Source organism: Pseudorca crassidens, chromosome 6, assembly GCF_039906515.1.
Source record: "Pseudorca crassidens isolate mPseCra1 chromosome 6, mPseCra1.hap1, whole genome shotgun sequence".
Lineage (NCBI taxonomy): Eukaryota > Metazoa > Chordata > Mammalia > Artiodactyla > Delphinidae > Pseudorca > Pseudorca crassidens.
The window spans coordinates 72,032,711-72,054,550 of record NC_090301.1 but is presented as its reverse complement, the minus strand read 5'-3'; the positions used below and the strand labels follow the sequence as shown (position 1 = coordinate 72,054,550).

The following is a 21,840-nucleotide window of genomic DNA, read 5'->3' as shown; positions in this document are numbered from 1 at the left end:
TTTGCTGCAGCTTCAGATTCCTCCCAGGATCTTCCTTTCACTCCATTGCTTTCACCAAGTTCTTCTACAAGTGGTATCAATGCAGCTAAACCCCCCCCTGGGTCTGGGTCTGATCCTCCAGAGAACCAGAGACCAAGAGAGGATGCAGTGAAATACCTCGCTTCTAAGGTAATCTGCTCCTGATCTCTGGGAGCCTTCCAAAGAGAGAGGTTTGCTAGTTTGCCTTTTGAGAAGTGAATTTTAAAAAGGGATCTTAAAACAGAGACAAGGGTTACTTAATGCGAAAGTGTAGCTTTTGATAAAATTGTGGTAGAGTACGCCAGATAAAAGGTATTAATGAAAATTAGTATCTTAGGACACTGGCAGTAGACTTTTATTCCTCCTAAACAATGGATTGAAAGAGTTCCTCAAAGCAGCCAGAGGTATCATTGCACTTGCCACAAATCCATCCTTATAAGCATGTGTCCTCCTTCATTGCGTATGAGAGCAGGAGATTGGGAGCCTTTAACCCAGTGACCCAGGGCTCCGCCCCACCTGCACTCTGTTGCCTAGAGCCCTTGGTTCCAAGTGTCTTTCTGTCAGAGGTGTTTTGTGATGTTGTAAGAGACTTGGCCAATTTTCCCTTTCTAGATTCATGGTCAGTCATGATCCTTCTGAAATTTTCTATCTGCTTGACATCTGGCACAGGTTCATAAGCTGCCCTCCTGCATTGAAGCGGTTACACCTCTCATTCCTGGTGAGCCACTTGGGTCTCCTGGGGCAGCAGTGGCGTGAGTTGGTGGAGCTGGAGAACCACCAGGGGTGGACAGCGGTGAGAAGCATCTAGCGAGGAAAGCCCCTGGGGTGAGGTTGGTGCAGGGGAACTGAAAGGAAAGCTCCTCTGCCCCAGGTCCCTTCTCCTCGCTTCTGCTTCCCAGATGAGGGCCGTTCCTCACCCAGCATGGGCAGCCCTGATGCCCTGACCACTGATTCGGGGCAGTCCTCTGGTCATGAGTGGGTGATCTGAGATGAGGGATGTAGTGCAGACGTCAAAGCCACCCCGTGACAGTGATTTTTCAAACCACTTTGTGACCCATAATGTGAAATACATGTTACACTAAACACCTGATACTCACACACAGCATCACACACCCAACTGAAGAAAAAGCATTATAAGATTACACTTATTCTTACATCCTATAAAATTCACTGTATTAAATTAAAAAAAAGAAAAACTTTTATGGCTCCAAATTGGTTTCATCGCCCACTGTTGGATTGCCAAACACCATGCTAGGTGGACTGTGGTACTAGCTCATTGGTGGTTCGTACAAGCTCACAGGTCCTCTTGCGTTGCAGCTAATCTCTTTCCAGGTGAGAGGCGAAGAGCTGTCAGCTTTCCTCTGAGTGTCGATGATAAATTTAATAAAAACGAGAAGTCACAGGACAGTTCCAAATTGGAACTGCTTTTTGGAACTTGCCCCTTGCTTTTTAAGAGTCTACAGACCAGGAATCGAATCCCAGATATTCCATTGACTGTCTGTCACCCTGGCGAGTCATTCAACCTATCTGTGTGCTGCCCTCACCTCTGAACCGTAGCTAGTGGTTCTTGTCCTACTTATGTAGGGGTTGTAGGGCTGAGTGGGACAGCAGTGTCGCAAACCCTTCTGAAAAACATAAAGCACTTTACATGAGGTGTTTTGACCTTTTGCACCCCCCTTACCTTGTACGTATATGCCTCCATTCATCCTCGTTTGGGACAGTCTCAGATTCTCCATTGATCGGCAGTGTGCCTCTCCTCTCAAGACAGTGCCGCATTTGGTACTTCCCTGGGGGTCTCTCTCATGACTAGCCTGTTGCCACTTCAAATCCATCGCAACAAAAAGGATCCTCTCGGTGCTTGGGCAGGACCCTCCCTCCTCCTATGTGTCCCTTCGCAAGATAGGCAGGAATTTGGTAGTGTCTGACGTTGATCCTTCAGACAGTGTTGCTGTTGAAGTTCTCCATGGTGTCGCTGGCGGCGGCCCTCCTGCCAGGGAGAGGAAGCAGCTGTGACTTGAGAGCCTGGCTTTCATTGCCACCAATTTTATCTGCTTTTTGGGGGCCGCACATGAGTTCCCCAAGGAGATGCTGCTGTTTTTGAAAACAGAAATGTAGTGAATATGGTACTTGTGGATGTCGAGAACGTCGGGGTTGCTTGGAATTGTTTCAAGCCAGGGTGGGCTTTAAGTTTTGTGAATGACTTTTATGAGTTTATATTCAATACAGAGTAACTTGTGCTGATCTTAGTGCCGGTCAAGACGGACTTGTGGCTGCAAGTAAAAGTCGGCCTGAAATTTGCCAAACTTCAGAATTCCTCCCAAACTAAAGGGATAACTGGATCAATTAAGCTAAATAATGACTCAGTCTTGGGGAATAGAAGCAACGTTTCTTGTTACCTCAGAGAACGGGAAAATGGCATCCCTGATGGAGAGCCCGCAGGGTGCCGTGTGAAGAGGATGAGGCGATGCTGACCACTCTGCTTCTTCTGCAGGTCGTGGCCTACCACTACTGCCAGGCCGACAACACCTACACGTGCCTGGTGCCCGAGTTCGTGCACAGCATCGCCGCTCTGCTCTGCCGGTCCCATCAGCTGGCCGCCTACCGAGACCTGCTGATAAGGGAGCCCCAGCTCCAGAGCGTGCTGAGCCTCAGGTCCTGTGTGCAGGACCCAGTGGCCGCGTTCAAGAGGGGTGTGCTGGAGCCACTCGCAAGCCTGAGACACGGTACCTCCCAGCAGCCACCCGTGTCCTCCCTCTCCCCAGGACAGTCCTCAGAAGCGGGGTGGGGGTCCGCTTGACTCTGGGGTACGAGTGCAGTGGGCCCAGGGAGGATGTGAGTACATCTCTCCTCCCCTTCCTCAGAACCGTCTCCGCAGGGCTCCTCCTGGCTCCACTCCAGATGGCCTTGTTTTCAATTTTATATCTCTAGTGAGAATTCACTCCGCGGTTGAACATTTCCAAAGTAGCTAATTTGTAACCATAGGTTCCTTAGATGACTTGCTGTCTAGGAACTGCTGCCTGCATATTTTGCACTCCTAAGGCGCAGGGGTGTAAGTTGATTGTCTGGGGAACTTGCCGGCATGTTTTTCCAGGGGCCTCTGCTCAGTTGAACCTGAAGCTGTTTCTAGAAGTGTCCGTTTGGCTTTTTTGCCCTTGAATCTTCTCCACAGTAGGGGCGTTAGTGATATTATGGGCCTTTGACTTTCCATCTTCCCTCCCCCCTTTCGCTCTTCACCTTTTGAGCTAGTTTACCTGCCTACGTAGCACTTCTGCCAGATGGTGCCAGAGAGAGGGAATTGAAACAGATATGTCATCATTGCACCTCATCCCTGGGCAGAAAGTTGGCACTAATGAATAGAAAACTAGATTCGGGCTTGGAGGAGTCTCTGCAGCAGAGTTCTCGCCTCCATTGGCTGTGTGCCTCGGACGGGATGCTTTGCCCTTTGAGGGTCAGATTTCCTCGCCAGAATCCATCCAGGGAGCTCTAGGCGGGGTTGCGGGGTGGGGAAACCTAGAGTCTTTGGCAGGTTTCATCTCGGTCCGTGTTGGTTATCTTTGCTGTAGCTCTCCCCAGTGACAGGAGTTTTTGAAGAGCTAAGTGTATCATACACAGGGGTGAGATTCTGCTGATGTGTGTAATACAGTACGTTTCTGAAAACTGTTTGGTGAGAATTGGTTTTCTTTAGGCTCTGCGCTCTGGTTTTCATTACAAATTTAATAGAAAGCATGCTTCTGTGAAAACCATGTCTTCTGCCATATGTAAACCTTTTTAGTTTTCCTTACACTTTAAATTGTGCATTAAAATACACTGGGGGGGTGCTATCTTATAGAAATGTATAATTTCCTAATTAAAAAAAATTATTTTCTCCTTTAGAGCAGAAAATTCCTGCAGAAGAGTACATTATTTTGATAGATGGTTTAAACGAAGCTGAGTTTCATAAACCTGATTACGGAGATACACTGTCTTCGTTTATTACCAAGATTATTTCTAAATTCCCTGCGTGGTTGAAGTTGATTGTGACTGTAAGAGCGAATTTTCAGGTAAAAGAGAGTTCTCACATGTCTTTCCAAGACCCCAAACCCCAATGTTACAGTTTTTACAATTACGATTTTAGATGAATGCTAACAGCTTCAGCTGTTGTCAACCATTTAGCTGCTGAGTTGAAAACTGTATTAGAGCTTTGACATATTAGTGCACAGAGCTCTAAACAGGAAAACTCTGACCTTTTTACCCCCAAGGCACATTTATCAGGATGTCAAGTGAGTTTCTTCTTATCATCAAGCTGTACTTGTGCTTCTAAAATAGAAGTGTCTCGCCCTGGTTCACCATAACTCAGTTTGGGGGGGCTCTTTGAGGCGCCTGGCTAACAGGTCTACCAGATTTTAAAGTTATTCCTGCTTGTAGTTATTTGTATGGGTTTGTAGTGGGACTTTGTTTTTTTTGTTTTTTGGTTTGTTTGTTTGTTTGTTTGTTTTAATGAAGGGAAAAGGGAGGGATGAAGGAGGAAGATTTTTAAGGCCTATTCTGAATAAAAGCCTAGTTTTTCATAAAATTTAGACATGAGGTAACGCTTGCAGCGAGATGAAGAGTGTTTTTTTTTTTTTTAAATTCTCTTCCTCATCTGTCCCCCCATTTAAACCCTAAAATTGTATCTTAACAGCCATTGACTCCTTCCCTCCTATCCATTTTTAGTAAAGACACGAGACATTAGATTCTGATCTTTTCCCTTTTAGGATATTTATCTTAAAATAGCATTTGGATTCTTTCTTTCCTCCTTAAAAGTAGAATTAGACCTCATTCGAACTTGGTGTTTGTTTTTATGGACGTTTGATCCATACACTTTTCAGTCATTTTTCACACAGCGAGCAGAATCTGGCAGTCAGCAGCACAGAAGCAGGAGTCCTGTGTTTTACATGCGAGCTGTGTAAGTTTTCAGAGGCTCCGTTAGCATCTGTGTAAAATGGGGGGGGGGGTGCGGTAATTGTCCTCAGCCTGTCTCCTACGACTGTCACATTCAATGAGGACATGTACTTAGCTACTTCACAAATGATAGAGGGATTTAAAAAAAAAAAACCTCATCTCTGCTGTTAGGTGTCAGGACAATGCTTATCTGTGGGATGGCAAAGGGACACGGGGCTTCTGGGAGCTGGCAATGTTCTTTGTCTACCTGCTGGTCCCACAGGTATATTTGACTTTGTGGAAGTGACTGACGCTGTGCAGTTAGGATTTGTGCACCTCTGTGTATCGCACTTCAATTTAAGTTTACCAAAAAACAGCAACTACAGAAAACCAAAATGACAGTGGGCTCTACGAATGTCCAGCAGCTTGGTTACGGCAGGCTGTCACTGGAGCCCAGCCTGGGGGCAGCTTCAGATGTCCCAGTTGGGTTATGCAGCCCCAGTATCTAATGCACAGTGAAGGATGCCTCTCGTCTGGCCACGGTCTTAGACGTACGGCGTTGGTTTGTGTCTGTCCTTGTTATTATAAGCAGTTGCACAGTGTAAAGATTACGGGTATCAAGTCACCTGGGGGTCTCACTGCCCCTTTGCTGGTGCAGCCAGGCTGCCGCCATCTGCTTGAGGCTCTTCCATCTCTCTTGGCTCTGCGTCCTCGGATGAGGACCTCAGGAAAGCCTTTTCTGATTTGATCTCGCATCAGGAATTTCTTTCACATAAGCCTTTTATCTTCAGTTTATCCTATTACATGTTTTAATACAAAACAATGAGTCCCTGTAATCCGTGAAAATCCTCCTTGAAAGGAAACCAGTGGATCTGGTTTGAAATGCAGCTGACGTGAAAAAGAAAGCTCTGTGGAGTGGCACTGGGCGTCTCATTCTTTTGCAGGAAATCGTGAGCAAGCTGCCATTCGTCAAGCTGTCCTTAGATGACTTCCCAGACAACAAGGACATCCACAGCGACCTGCACGCCTACGTCCAGCACAGGGTCCACAGCAGCCAGGACATCCTCAGCAACATCTCTCTGAACAGCAAGGCCGACGCCGCCCTCATCGGGAAAGTGAGCAGCCACCTGGTGCTGCGGAGCCTCGGCTCCTACCTGTACCTCAAACTCACCTTGGACCTCTTCCAGAGGGGACACCTGGTCATCAAGAGCGCCAGCTACAAGGTGGTGCCCGTGTCGCTGTCTGAGCTCTACCTGCTGCAGTGCAACATGAAGTTCATGACCCAGTCCGCCTTTGAGAGAGCGCTGCCCATTTTAAACGTGGCCCTCGCGTCCCTCCACCCCATGACCGACGAGCAGATCTTCCAGGCGATTAATGCCGGCCACATCCAAGGGGAGCAGGGCTGGGAGGACTTTCAGCAGAGGATGGATGCCCTCTCCTGCTTCCTCATTAAGAGGCGAGACAAAACCCGCATGTTCTGCCACCCGTCCTTCAGGGAGTGGCTCGTGTGGAGAGCAGATGGTGAAAACACGGCCTTCCTGTGTGAACCCAGGTACGACGGGCAGCTCTGTGCAGGGAGTCTGATGTGTGACTGGGGAAGGGATTCCAAACACTAGTTGTGCTCTTTAACAGAAAGACAGTACAGCATGAATAATTCAGGAAGGGTGATGGAAAATTCTCTCTGCTGCTACAACAAAAGCTTCCTTCCTTTGATTGCTGGAATTTTAGGACTCCTCAGTACATTTGGACGAAAGAGAAGCTCGGCAGTGCCCGGGCCATATTTCTCTGGTGATTCTCTTCTAGATCCCTGCCCCCTTGCACATGGGTCACCCGTGGGAGAGTGTGGCATTAGCTGCAGGGAACAGCGGGCTTCCTTCGAGCCTGTTCACGGCTCAGTTTCTTCACCAGAGGGTCTGTGGACTGTCTCGCATCCTCGGCGCTGCCACTCCCCCACCCCTTGAGCTTGTGGCATCTTGTCCCAGAGATCTGATGTGTCTGTGGGCCCAGAGGGCAGCACAGCCATCACGTCTGGCCTCCTCGTTTTGCATTTGTGTTCTGCACTATGTAACAGACTGGGATTTGGGGTCGGGAGGATTCAGGTTCAGAGCTCAGATGCCCCACTTACAAGATGGCGATGGGGCACCTGCATCCGGGGAGTCAGAGGTTCCACTGAGGCTTTGTAGCAGGTCTGGGCCAGGATGCAGGTCTCCTCACCGCCCAGGGGAGGAGACGGGTGGGAAGCCTGCCTGCCCTGTGGCATATGGTGCCAGTCAGGGTGAAGGACTGGGTGCTTCAAGGTGCGAACGCTCTCAGTAAGGGTGTGTTCATGTCCACCACCTCTCCCTGGCCCTGGCCTTGGCCGACATCATTGCTGTCTTTTTTTTTTTTTTTTTTGGCTGCGTTGGGTCTTCATTGCTGAGCATGGGCTACTCTTCGTTGCCGTGTGTGGGCTTCTCATTGCGGCGGCTTCTCTTGTTGGGGAGCACGGGCTCTAGGTGCGTGGGCTTCAGTAGTTGTGGCACGTGGGCTCAGTAGTTGTGGCTTGCAGGCTCTAGAGCGCAGGCTCAGTAGTTGTGGCGCACGGACTTAGTTGCTCCACGGCGTGTGGGATCTTCCCAGACCAGGGCTCGAACCTACGTTCCCTGCATTGGCAGGTGGATTCTTAACCACTGTGTCACCAGGGAAGTCCATCATTTCTGTCTTGAATGGCTTCTGCCCTCTGTAAGTCAGAATTGCTCTCAGCCTCGTGTAAGAGGTCTGACAAGCTGCTAAACCGTCTGCTTTGGGCTGGACTGGACCTTGCGTCAGATGCTGGGGCCAGAGATGAAATGAATATGCACTTGTGGGCCGCACACTCCCTTCCTTCCATGACTGTTGACTTAACATTGACACACTAGGTCTAGCAGCTCTTTTCATGTTGTGGATAAGGTGTTTTCTTAGGCAGTACTGGGCTAAGAGTTTATTGTCCTTTGAACCTGCTTTGGGGCTATAAACTGTAAGTTCCAGGTTATTTGGCCAGACCGTAATAACTAGGTGAAATGTGTGCTGTGACACGTTTAGTCAAATCAGCTCATTTTCTAGGAGGATAGTGAGGTGGAGGCCAGCCTTGCTGACATGAGATAGACAGGCCTGGCTTGGCCTGTGGGCATAGTCGAGCAGAAGGAGGTGCCGTATGTAGGTCACACTGAGGCGTTAAGCTTCAGAAACTAGGAATGGCGTTGCTCTTAGAGTGGGTAAGAAAGGCATGGGCGGCTTTGGATTTTAGCAGTTTGAGTTTATGGGGTTGGTGGTGAGGTTCTGAGGCAGGTGGGGTCTAAACGGTTGGAGGAGAGGTTGGCGTTGAAGATCTGGCATCATTGATGGAGAGACAATGGTGGGATGTAGTGAGGAAGTGCAGTGAGAGGACAGGGAGCTCTGGACTTCTGGGACAAGGAGACGGATTGCACGGAAGGAGGTGAGGGGGGTATATGCTGCCAAGAAGTGAAGGAAGGTGAGGATGAAGGGGAAGCCATTGGCTTTTCATTGTGGGAGGAGGGTCCTAGATCCTTAGGAGATTCCTTCCATTGGGTTGTGAGGCGTGAAAGAGGAGAGAGCCAACGTCCTGGCATGGGAAGTGGACAGGTTGAGAGGTTTCGGGTAGTTTGAGGGTGGGGAAGGGTATTGGTTTATGTTTTTAACCACGCAGGGGATTGGGACGTTGTTGGAAGCATCATTGAGACAGCATAGGGAAACACAATCAGTGAAGAGGGAGCAACTGGAAACACAAGGGAACGGGGTCAGCTAGCCTCCTCTGTGCTCCCGTTGAGTCCGTTCACAGTGCCGTTCCAGCTGGATTTTGTCTTGTTTACGTGTCTCCAGTCCAGTTGCTGAGACCTCCTCAGGGCAAGGACCTCGCGTTGTTCCCCGTGGGATCCCCATCATTAAGCCATGATGCTGGTTATAGGGGGATGTTAACGCACAAATGAATGAATGAGAAATCGGGTTACGCTGACGAAGAGCATAGAAGGCACTCACGTTGCATAGACTGTGGTCGAATTCTGCACAGTCGTTACCACCTGTTTGATCGTGGGCACATCATTTACCTGTCCAGGCCTCTGTTTCCCCATGCAAACAAATTGGGGATCGTAAGACACAGTGATTCACAGGGCCGAGCAAGTTAATGAAATAATTTAGTTAACTTTCTGCATCTGGCACGTAGTAAAAACTTGATACGTATAAGCTTCAGAAAATGAACAGACTCGTAAGTGCAGGTAGACTTAGAAGGGGGCACATGATCCCAGGGCCAGGAAGGAAGGACGTCAAGGTAGATGGGATGTAGAGGAGTGCAGGTGCCCAGTGACTGCATGGTGAATTGTCTCCTCGGGGAGGTGGGAAGCCATGTGCTTAGCTCAGAGCACTGGACACCTTTGGCCCAGCCACTGAGGGCTGCGTGATCGTCACCCGCAAGGGCCAGCCAGCCACAGTACTTGGCATGTCCTTGTGTTGGACGCAGATGGCATGGCCACAGAGCCGGCAGACTGGGAGACTGAGGATAGCTGAGCCCGTGGGTGGGAGAGTGGCCCTGACTAGAGTGATGTGGGACTAGCCCATGGATAGGGACCAGGTGGGGCATGGAGCGCTGGGAGGTGGCAGAGAGTGTTTTCCACGGGAGCAAGGGAGGCTCTCATCTGAGAGGGGAAACCGAAGCCTGAGGTCTGGGAGGTAGTGTATGTGAGGGAGCACAGGGTATGTGCTCTAGACCCTGACAGGACGCGAGGCAGGACACTCAGTGGCAGTGTGGTCTTAAATGTCATGCCTTCCCCTGCAGGATAAAAAGCAATCTCGTGGTTTCCACCTGCCCTGATTTCCTCGTCTGTAACATGATTTATACGTGATATGAGAAACAGGCAAGCATCTGGATAGATAAATATGATTTAAATGATGAATGCTTTTAATCCTCTAGATCAGCGACTACTAGAAAACACATTTAGAAGAATGCTTTTCTTTTTCACAGTTTATCTTTTCCTCCACAACTAGCTGCTTTTCCTCAGCAAAGCAGCACTGCAAAGTTTGTCAGGTTAATAGAAATGAAAATAATTCACCCTGCACAGAGGTCACTGCTGTGACCTTGGAATAAGCAGCCCTTAGCATCTTTTCCAAACAGATTGGCTCAGACAAAGGCATGGAGTCCACAGGAGACAGAATGAGTCCTACGGATGTAGAGGGGGAAAATGGGTGGGATGGCTCCTTCATGAGAGGGTTAGTTGGGGGATTAATTGGTGGTGTCAGTTGAATGTCTACCCTGTGCCCAGACGCAGCAAACCTACTCATACAGCTTAGCTTTTTTACCCCTACAAGGAAGGATCTGTGTTCCATTCAAGCCTAGAATTCTAGGTGTTTCTGATCATGAGCTGTTGCTGTACATGGCCTGGTTTTTCTTTCCCTTCCATTGTAAGGCCTTGTCCTTTGGCCCAGGTCTGTCCCCAGTGGTGATTGTACTGAGGGGAGGCCTGAACGTCAGGTCCAGTGACGGTTCTGCTCCATTTGTCCACTTGCGCATCTGTCCTTCGTCCGTCCGTCCGTCCATCCATCCAAGAAATGTGTATTTGCGTTCTTACTGAGTCTTGGGCATTTGCTAGGTTTTGTGGCTATAGCTGTGACTTAGACAAGACCCTTAGTCACGTGGAGTTTACGTTTTTGTGACAGACCTAAATCAACAAATAGACTGATGAGAGAGTGATGGAGGATGAATAGGGGGCGGGTGGTTCCATCTTCAAAGACCTGCCCTGTCCAGAGGCTTCTCTCTGAGTCACTCCACAGAGATAGAGGAAGCCTGAGAAAGCCCTTAAAGTGACTCGAGGAATAAACAGCATTGACCATCTTCTGTGAAGAAGCAGCTTTGCACCCGTTTTGTTTGGTGATGCTGAAGCACCAGGAGAACAGTTCAGGGGTCGAGGGGCGATGTTCGCCCCGAGGGCCTGCAGAGAGATGGACTCGGGTCTTTGGTTACCAACCTGTGTGTTTCTCGTCCTAGGAACGGGCATGCTCTCCTGGCATTCATGTTCTCGAGACAGGAGGGCAAGCTGAACCGCCAGCAGACCATGGAGCTCGGCCATCACATCCTGAAGGCACACATTTTCAAGGTGAGACCCACACCACTGCAGGGAGTAGCCCTCCATGAGCCTCACTCCCAGCACAGCCTCCTCCCTAAAAGTAATTGTTCTCGCTCAAGTGTGTATCTACCGCTATGATTACATTTTACTTTTTCCCTGTCTAAATCTTTTCTTTTCACTTAAAGCTTCCACTTCATTCATTCCCTTTGTTTCCTTGTTATTTAGTTGTTGAACCAGATTTCGTGACCTGTGTAGTTGCAGACCACCTGGATTTTCTGATTGTGTCCTTATTTCTTGTGGCCTACGTTAACGTGTTCCTCTTTCCTCTGGATTTTTTTATCATTTGGTATTTATATCGAGCGGCTTAATCAGGTTCAGGTTTGATCCCCACCCCCTCTGCCCCACCGGGTGTCACAATTACTTTATACAGGGAAACCTTGTTTTATTGCACTTTGCTTTATTGTGCTTTGCAAAATTTTTTTTTTTTTTTTTTACAAATTGAAGGTCTGTGGCAACCCTGCGTTGAGCTAGACTTTCAGGACCATTTTTCCAAAAGCATTTGCTTCCTTCATGTCTCTGTGTCACATTTTGGAAATTCTTGCAATATTTCAAACTTTCTCATTATCACTTGTGGTGATGATATGTGATCTTTGATGTTACTACGATGACTTACCGAAGTCTCAGATGATGGTTAGCGTTTTTTTAGCAATAAAGTATTTTTAAATTAAGGCATGCACATTGTTTTGGGCAATGCTGTTGTACACTGAATAGACTACAGTATAGTGTAAACATAACTTGCATGTGCACCAGGAAACCAAAGAAATTGCATGACTCGGTTTATTGCTGTGGTCTGGAACCAGACCCACAGTATCTTCGAGGTCTGCCTGTTATAGTTAAAATGCTCTGTAAGTCTGTATAAGGTTTCTTGTGTCAGGATGCGTAGCATGTGTGCTTGGTGTGATGCCATTGGCCACGATTGGTCTCTTCCTTCATTAGGGGTTCCAGATGGCGATATTCTAACATTTATTCTTCCTTTAATTGATTGGAGAACCTCTGTCAAGAGAAACTTTCTCCTCATCTGCCCCCGCCCTTTCCCCAGGCGTACAGTCGATGTAGGCTAGTTCCTCAACCCTTGGCTTTAGGGCGGGAAGGCTCACAGGTTCAGGCCTTTTCTGTGTGCACAGCTTTTGCCCCGCGTTCAGCAGGGACCTGCGCCCTCCCGGGCACACCCGCTTTCAGACCCACACTGCAGGTGGGAAAGGAGACCTTGAAGCTGATTGGTCGCTGTTGCTTCCAGGGCCTCAGTAAGAAGACTGGAATCTCTTCAAGCCATCTGCAAGCCCTGTGGATTGGGTACAGCACCGAGGGGCTGTCTGCCGCCCTGGCCTCCCTCAGGAATCTCTACACTCCCAATGTGAAGGTAAGTGACCCTCTGCCGGGAGGGCCAGAGTCCCCTGCCCCCCTGGCCGCTGTTGCTCCAACAGTCCTGCTCTCCCCAACACTGGCTGGTGGCCAGAGAAGGCTGGGACGCTACTACTAAAGATGCTGTTTCCCGATGGGAAGCACACAGACCCGAATGCTCTATTGCCAGTTCTCCTCTACAAGTTTAGCTTTCACTGGGGCAGGAAGAGGTGGGTGGTCAGGGGCTGCTACGTGAGCATGTGGTGACTGTTTCAGAGTGGATGAGATAAGGGAAGCAATTCACAAAGGAAACCAAAGGTCAGAGGAAACCCTGGTCAGATATCCAGGGAAAATGGACTTTTAGGGCATCCTGGTTTCAAATCTGGACTATCTCTTTATGGTTCGTAGGAAATTAAGCACTGATGAGTAACACGAAGTGGTGGGCACACAGAGGGAAACTGTTACTAAAGGTTTTGTGCACAAGTGTATTGATGACCACGGAAAGCGTAGCAGGGTCTGCCCGCTGCTGAACCACGAGCTTCCTCACTCTTGGTCAGTGGCTATCATGTCACGACGTTCTGCTGAGGTTTTTAGGATAGATTTTCCCTCCTCATTTAGTGCAGCCTAAGAATCTGCAGCACACAGAGGCCGAGTATCTGTTAAGGCAACAAAGAGGAGTTAACTCCCACAGAACGTGGAAATTACTGTCTCATATCACTTTACCACCATCTTTCCCAGAGCAAAGTAAGATGCGATCGTAAGTGTCTTCACATTTTAGATTTCTCACCTGTTTGACACACCTGCTAGACTCCAGGCCTTTCAGCCCCAGGCCCTGACGTGTCCGGCTGCCTTCAAAAGCTCTGACATCGTTTCCCAAGGAGTCATATTCTCCCCTTCAGTCACCTCCATGAGAACAGTCATACCTGTTCTCTCCTTAGTAGCACAAAGGTGCCGTGACATGGTCGCAGTGTGGTCAAGGGAAGCCCTGGAACTTTCCAGGAATCTGTCTTCTACTTCTCCTCACTTTGGTTCATCAAATCCACCTGGGGAGGGGGCCACGTGCCCCAGAGATGGTGCCGTGGAGGACACTTGGGGGCCACTCTCGGGGGACTTCTGTGCCTCTCCTCCCCTGCTGTCAGTACGTCCCACCCTCAGCACCTACACCGTGGGTGTGTGTCTGGGGATCAGGGCCTTACAGAGCATTTCCTGTGTCTGGTGATGTGAACTCTCCTCCCTCTTCTCCCTTCCTTGCCTTCCTGGTGTATAGTGGTCCCTCGGATCAGTTCCAGGACCTCCCACAGATACCAAAATCCAAGGATGCTCCAGTCCCATATATAAAATGGTGCAGTATTTGAATATGACCTGCGCACATCCTCCCGTATACTTTATTTTTTTTGGCCACGCCTTGCGACATGTGGGATCTTAGTTACTAGACCAGAGATTGAACCCGTGCCCCCTGCGGTGGAAGCGCAGAGTGTTAACCACTGGACTGCTGGGAAAGTCCCATTTCCCCCCCCCCCCCTCCAGTATACTTTACATCATCTCTAGAGCACTTATAATACCTAACACAATGTAAAGGCTATGTAAGTAGCTGCTGGCACACAGAAAATGCAAGTTTCGCTTTTTGGAGCTTTGTGGAAATTTTGGTTTTTGAATATTTTCAATCTGCTGTTGGTTGAGTCCACAGATGCAGAACCTACTGATACAGAGGGCAGGCTGTATTTATTTTCTTTCGCTTTTTTTTTCTCCAACTGAAATATAATTGACAGATAACATTACATCTCAGATGTGCAACCTAGCGATGTGTTATTTCTTTGGATTGTGAAATGACTACCACAAAAGGTCTAGTTAACAGCTATCACCACATATGGTTATAAATTTTTTCTTGCGATGAAAACTTAAGATCTGCTCTCTTAGCAACTTTGAAATATATAATACAGTGTTATTAACTGTAGTCCCTGTGGTGGACATTACATCTCCGCCTGCTGGTGTACAGAAGGGAGGAGCCTGGGTGTCAGGAAGGACCTAGCGGTGCTCTGACCCTGGGGCAGCTCACCCACAGCCCTGCTGCCCAGTGAAGAGCTTGGGTGTTGGTTAGAGAAAGGCCACCACCCCCTGGTGGGTTCGGACAAGGTCTTTTGCAAATAGAAAAGTGCAGGTGGGCTCAGCACTGTTGGGGTTCCAGGCTTGATGGGCAGAGGCCACATTGGATTTCAGCCTGGCTCACCCCTGGGTGGGGTGCCTGGGAGTAGAGCAGCCCCAGGGAGCCGCTCCTGGGAACCTTGTGCTCAGCCCTGCTCCTTTGGACATTTCTACTCATTCTGCAGACCTCTAGGCTTGAGGGCTTGTGTCCCGACTGAAGCTACGTGCAAGTTTCATGCGGTGAGGACAGGGAAGCCGCTTTTATAGTTAAGGAGCACGAGCTCTAAGCTGTTGCTCGGGGTCAAAGTGAGCGCTTCCTTTTTAGGTAGCGTTACTCTGCAAAAGGTGGAGAACACGCCGAGCGTAGACTTCACGTGATGAAAGAATTGTGTTTAGAATTTTTGTTTTTTGCTTTACTTTTTTTTTTTTTGCGATACGCGGGCCTCTCACCGTTGCGGCCTCTCCCGTTGCTGAGCACAGTCTCCGGACGCGCAGGCTTAGCGGCCATGTCTCACAGGCCCAGCCGCTCCGCGGCATGTGGGATCTTCCCGGACCGGGGTACGAACCTGTGTCCCCTGCATCGGCAGGCGGACTTTCAACCACTGCGCCACCAGGGAAGCCCTGTTTTACTTTTTATAGAAATTGGAATTGAGTTTACTGTAATAACACTGTTTCATCTTTCACTTCAGTTAAAATTATATCTTTTGGCTTCTCCATAATTAATAAAATTCTGTAATGATGGCAAGGAAGAAAGAAAGAAAAATTAAAATGGCAGAATCTGTTGTCACCATTTGAATGAATTATAGGCCCAAAAGTTATTTTAATGTGGAGAAAAGTAAATGGGGAACATCACACTCTGTTGAATACGAGTTTTTAAGGCAGTAAATTAAAAGGTACAGTGTAATAATGTAATGAGCTTGACCCTCCTGGGATTATAAACTTTCCTCTTTAACATATTTGCAATTTTAAGAGTTATTCATCTTTACTTTGTTTTATAGAACTCCAGTGTCACCTACCTCTACGCTATCCCCCAAATTGTATAACTTGGTTACCGAATTTTAAGGCATTCATTATCCTTCTGTTTCTTTTATCTTTCAAGAAAAAGAAAAGAAGGGGGGGTTCACAGACTCATGAACAAATTACGGTAATTTAAAATTATGCATGCAATTAAGGAGTTTTTTTAGAGAGTATTAAATGTCATTACAGGAAGGGATGTCATTTTGAGCAATAATTGCAGTTTGCTACTTTGGTCAATTACAGCGACTTGCTCCCGGATGATTACTTGGTAGATGAATTTTAATTTTGGTGGCATGCCTGTGATTTCTAACAATGTGATCTCCCATTGCCCGGCCAGGCTTATGCCAGCCCGGGCCCTGGCTGGCCCACTGGGGAGCTTGCCGCCAGTGCCTTCAGGCTCCCGTCCAGCTGGTTGTTTTGCTCACGTAGTCGCATGGGACCGGCTGCCAGCCACAGGCTCCCGAAGGCTGTGCGCTCAAGAGAATTAAGGTTGTGATTCTTCTCTCAGCTGGAGCTGGAGCTGGGGCCACGGGGGAGGAGACAGGAGCTAGGCATGGACTTTGGCCCAACTTCCCTGGCTCAGAGGATCCAGTCATATTCTGCATAACTAGTAGGCAGCACACATTCACACCGGTTGTATTGATGAGAACCTCCAACATACTTAATGAGAAAACTGAGCTTCCCACTTTACGACCTTGCTGGACAGTGCCTCTTCTGTTCCTCAGGAGCACATCATTTTTGCCTACCCCCCTAGCCCCTTTTTTATTTTCTTGTATTCATCAAATCCAGAAGTATAGAGGTAATATTGCCATTTCCAGGTGTTATCCGGGGAGAGCTTCGTGGTGGTGATGACCAGATGATTTCCATGTGATTGGGAGAAAATGTACAGGAAGAACCATTTAAAACCCCTTCCTCGAAGGCGGAGTAATCTTAGCCAGAGCTGCTGCTTCGGCTGCTGGACTGCTCTGTGATACTAATTAGCATTGTGCCCAGGGCTGATTTGTGGCTTATCTGCGCTGAGCCTCAGTTTTCTCACGTGTAAAATGAAAGTAACAAAAGAACCTGCATCATAGAGTGATGGGAAACCTCATTGAGATGTTAAAGCTCTTGGGAGAATACTTGGCATTTATTATATGGTCAAGTGAGAACTGAGATTCTACTGTAAGCACCTGAGAACTTGTGAGTGTGCAGGTTGGTGGTCGTGAAGGGGAGCTGCCCATCATGAAGCGTTAATGGGTCCACATCTGCCCTCAAATAAGCATGAGGTCTCCCTGCTGCTCTGTGCTGGTGAGCAGCCCAGGCAGGCCAGACCCTCCAGGTCTCCAGGTTCCTGGGGTAGAGCGCCCTCCTGTGCCTTCCAGGGGTCAGGGACTAGGGCCCTTGTCTCTTCTAAAGATTCCATCAAAGGTGATTGTAACAATAGCAAGTAATATTTATTTAGCACTTACAGGATGCTGAGGGCTGTGCTAAGTGCTTTGTGTGTCTGGCACGTTCATTTTTAATCTTCACAACAACCCGAGGAGGTGAAACTGTTTTTACCTCCACCTTTCAGATGAGGAAACTGAGGGTGAGGGCAGTGACAGGGTGACGCAAATCCCACAGCGGGAAGGGTGCCTGCCGCCGAGCAAGCCCATGCTCCTTCCACAGGTGCGCTCTGCACCTGACATGTTTACAGCCATGGCTGCCAGCTGGAACCACTCAGGAGCCCCGGGGCCCTAGCCAAGTCAGAATCTCCCAGGGTGCGGCTGGGGCTTTGGAAACTTGCAAGCTCCCAGGTGATTTCATTGTGCAGCGAGGTTAAGAAACGTGGGTTCGGGGTAGATCCACAGACTGATTGGGGGGTAAGTGGTAAAAATACCCGCCGCGTTGCACCCACAAAGGAAAGGAACTTTGGTTGAGAACTTACCCTTTTAAAATGCTTTCAAATCCTATTTGAGTCTGTGCTGTTTTTAAGAGCAAACCTGCACAGGGTGGTAGAGCAAGCGTGGCAGGGATGAGTTTGCCCGGGGTTGAGCGTCGCATGTCACTCTTGGGACAGGGACAGCTCTCCGGATTTCTCCTCCCTGCTTTTTCTGCCCTTCCATCCTCACGTGCTGGTTTGTTGCAGGAGGCTGGGTTGGTGCTGACCCAGATGGGGTTGAAAGATGGTCCCCCTGATTGGGTGAATGACGAGGCAGGTGTTGGTCACTTGGGTACAAGCTGTCCTTCCTTCCTTTTTTTTTTTAACTGAAGTATAGTTGATTTACAATGTTGTGTTAGTTTCAGGTGTACAGCAAAGTGATTCAGTTTTATATATATAAATAATTTTTTAGATTCTTCTCCCTTTTAGGTTATTACAAAATATTGTGTTGTTCCCTGTGCTATACAGTAGGACCTTGTTGATTATTTTATATAGGGTAGTGTATATGTGTGAATCCCAAACTCCTAATTTATCCCTCCCCCCAACTGCAAGCGGTCCTTCCTTAAAGGTAAGTGATGATCCTAATGGCAGGAAGGAACTGACTTGTGGGCCATCCTCACCCATAAAGGGGCTATGTTTACCTCTCTTCTCTGTGAACTTCTGTGTCTTAGAACCAGTATCTTGTGCCATGGGCTGAGCCGGGAAGTGGAGTGTGCAGAGTAGATGGCCATGCACGGGGTCGGCCTCTGTGTGTGTGTGTGTGTTGGGGAGGGGGGGGCGTGTGCATGGGGAGGGCTGGGGGCATTCTGTATAGGATGGGGGGACTTCTCTCTGGTGTCCTGGCATTGAAGCAGGGACCCATAGGAAGTGATCCTTTGTCATCTGTAGCTATGGAAAGGGTATTTATTCCTGGCAGAGGGAACCATATGAGAAAGAGGGAAAGACCAGGAGGCCAGGGCCTGCTTGCCATTGCTGTAGGACAAGCCTTAGACCCAGCATGGTCACGGTGCGGGGAAGTGAGGGAAAGGGTGCTGGGAGACGAGGTCAGAGAAGGAGCTGAAGGGCTGGGTCACCCGGGGTTCAAGCTTCAGTGGCAACCCAGACCGCTTCAGGTTTGACACTTTGGGTTCTAACCTGTCTGTATGCTGTCTCACTCTTCTGAGGTGTGGTGTCACCACCAGAATAATAATTTCTATCACTTTGTAAGTATTCTGTCAGCTACTCTTGTGGACACCATATCATTGAAATACCTTGAATTTTGTGTGTTTTGTCATCTTTCTGTATCTTTTAATGATCCCATGTGTCTCCGGTCAAATGAGAGACCCAGTCTGTGTGGTTTTCACACCTAATGGGCAGCCCGGAAGTGGCCAGGGTCTGTTGGGAGTGATTGATGTCGATCCGGGACCATTGAAGGGAACTGTTAGAAGAAACACAGTGGGCATCTTAATAGGTGTTTAAAGGAGTGTCATTTTTCCAATGACCTGGAGATTTGAAGAAGATATTAGTATAGCTAAAATTTGCCTAAGGTATTCTGTGATTTTATTTTAAAACCTACAAATAACAAACTTCCCTTGATATCTGGGTCCAAGGAGTTAAGTGGGTGGTGGATGTAGTAATTAGAAAAAGCCGCTGATTTTCTGTGAGTCTTGTGCTGCTGACAGCCCCAAGCATGTGAACATTGTCACGTGTTCTGCTTTTTCTTGAAGGTACAATTCCTTGTAAAGAAAAGAGAGTATTTGCTTTCACTTTTGGCTTTATTATCTCACTGTTAATTATTTAATCCTGTGATGATTATTTCATTGCCCCCCAAAATGAATTTTCTGTTTTCATTTGGATCAAACAGTGGTTTTCAAAGTGTGGTCCCCAGGGACTTTGCTGGTGGCGCAGTGGTTAGGAATCCGCCTGCCAACGCAGGGGACACGGGTTTGTGCCCTGGTCCGGGAAGATCCCACATGCTGTGGAGCAACTAAGCCCGTGAGCCACAGCTACTGAGCCTGTGTTCCACAACAAGAGAAGCTACCGCAATGAGAAACATGCACACCGCAACGAAGAGTAGCCCCCGCTCACCCGCAACTAGAGAAAGCCCCTTCCCAGCAATGAAGACCCAATGCAGCCAAAAATAAATAAATTAATTAAAAAAAAAAAAAGGGTGGTCCCCAGACCAACAGCATCAGTATCACCTGGGGGGAATTCATTAAAAAGGCACATTCTTGGGCTTCCCTGGTGGCGCAGTGGTTGAGAGTCCGCCTGCCGATGCAGGGGACACGGGTTCGTGCCCCGGTCCAGGAAGATCCCACATGCTGCGGAGCGGCTGGACCCGTGAGCCATGGCCGCTGAGCCTGCGCGTCCGGAGCCTGTGCTCCACAACGGGAGAGGCCACAACAGTGAGAGGCCCGCGTACCGCAAAAAAAAAAAAAAAAAAAAAGGCACATTCTCAGGCCCTACCCCAGGCCTACTGAATACAGAGGTCTGATTCCAGAGAATGTGCATTTCTAAATTTTTAACTGTGATTAAAAAAACATAAAATAAAACGTACCATCTTAACTATTTTTAAGGACAGAATTCAGTAGTGTTAAATATTTTCACATTATTGTACAGTAGGTCTCTAGAATAAAACTAAATCTCCATGCCTATTAAATAATTCTCATTTCCCCTCTTTTCCAGCCCCTGGCAGCCACCATTGTACTTTCTGTCTCTATGAATTTGACTACTTTATGTCCCTCGTATAAGTGAAATCATATAGTGTTTGTCTCTTTGTGGCTGGCTCAGTTCACTTAGCCTCATGTTCTCAAGGTTCATCTGTGCTGTGGCAAGTAACAGGATTTCCTTCCTTTTAAAGGCTGAGTGATTTTCCACTGTATGTATTTACATATCACATTTTTCCATTCATCTGTTGACCTTCTAGTTCACCTGCATCTCTTGGCTATTGTGAACAGTGCTTCCGTACACAGCAGTGCAGATACCGAGACCCTGATTTCATTTCCTTTGGATCTGTACCCAGAGTGGGATTGCTGGCTCTTAAGAAACCTCCATACTGTTTTCTGTGGCAACTGTGCCATTTTACATTCCCACCGGCAAGAATGTCCATTTTCAGTGCATGTGCAGGTCACACTGGTGCACACTCAAGTTTTTGAGAACCACTGGATCAAGAATACCACCCTTCTCCACAGCTGTTGTTGTGACTGACATCTACGTGAGAAATTAATCTTGTTGGGGGACCTTCTCCCACAGGTGAGCCGTCTCCTAATTTTGGGAGGGGCCAACGTGAACTACAGGACCGAAGTGTTAAATAACGCCCCGATCCTGTGCGTCCAGTCTCACCTCGGCCACGAGGAGGTGGTCACTCTGCTCCTGGAATTTGGCGCCTGCCTGGACGGCACGTCAGAGAACGGCATGACTGCCCTCTGCTACGCGGCCGCTGCCGGCCACACGAAGCTGGTGTGTCTGCTGGCCAAGAAGGGGGCGAGGGTAAGCAGCAGCGGGGGAGGCAGGGGTGAAGGTGGGAGGGGTCTTCCATTGCTTGTAGAATTCTCATTTTCTGGGCCAAGCTCCCTTTGGTCTCTGCTTTGTCAAGCTGCAGCGAACAGAAATCACCACATAAACAGAAAAGGTGGAGCTACAGGCTCCAGACAGTGTGTGATGTAGCCTGATGTGGGTGTGTGTGTCACCTCCGAGAAAGAGAGGGCCCGTGTGTTTTGTTCGAAGCTCTTACTCTGCTTAATCCTGCCCAAGGGGAGGCTCCTGACCGCCAGCAGCCTGAGTAAGGCCATCCTTTCAAAAGCCTGCAAGTGTGGTCCTGGAACTTGTCACAGAATTTAACACAGCACTGGATTGGTTGAAAACATATAAATGTTTGATTTTTTTTCTCCTTTCTTCTTATTCCGTTTCATGTCTTTTTTTTAAAAAAAAAAACCAATAAAATGAGTTCTGTGGGTCTTGGAAGGCATGTGCTTAAGCATAGGGTTGCAGGAACACTAGAAGGCCCCAAATTCTCATTTCTCCAGCTGCCAGCTGGGACGTTGGGCAAGTTGTTGAGCCTGTGTGCCTCAGGCTTCTCATCCGTAAAATGGGCATAACAACAGGACCTACCACAGGGCTGTTGTGTGAGCATAAGTAAATCAGTATGTTAACAATACAGAGTGACTATATTGTTAAGGGGTTACTCGAGGACTATCAATGTTAAGAGATTAAATGAGAACAGTGCCAAGTTCCCAGTAAACTCTGTTTAGGTTTATAAGCACTTCATTGGGGAAGGGAGAAGGTACTTTTGAACAACAATAGAAGTAAATCACTGATGTGTGTCTTTCTTCTTTATAGTTAGGATCTTTAAGGTTCAACGACAAGATATTAGGCTTATAGTAACTATGGGAG

General features: G+C 48.2%; 1 protein-coding gene across 8 annotated transcripts in view; it reads left to right on the top strand.

Moving 5' to 3' along the window:
- The window catches only part of TANC1 (tetratricopeptide repeat, ankyrin repeat and coiled-coil containing 1), a 233,235-nt gene that overhangs the window by 178,515 nt on the left and 32,880 nt on the right, over positions 1-21,840 (top strand). For 7 of the 8 annotated variants that reach the window (XM_067741822.1, XM_067741816.1, XM_067741817.1 and 4 more), the window contains 7 exons: positions 11-168; positions 2,510-2,741; positions 3,892-4,058; positions 5,862-6,469; positions 10,931-11,039; positions 12,307-12,429; positions 20,701-20,937. In XM_067741822.1, coding sequence (XP_067597923.1) covers positions 11-168; positions 2,510-2,741; positions 3,892-4,058; positions 5,862-6,469; positions 10,931-11,039; positions 12,307-12,429; positions 20,701-20,937 — 1,634 coding nt within the window. The remainder of the gene's footprint in view (positions 1-10; positions 169-2,509; positions 2,742-3,891; positions 4,059-5,861; positions 6,470-10,930; positions 11,040-12,306; positions 12,430-20,700; positions 20,938-21,840) is intronic. The other variant, XM_067741818.1, reaches the window with a different exon arrangement.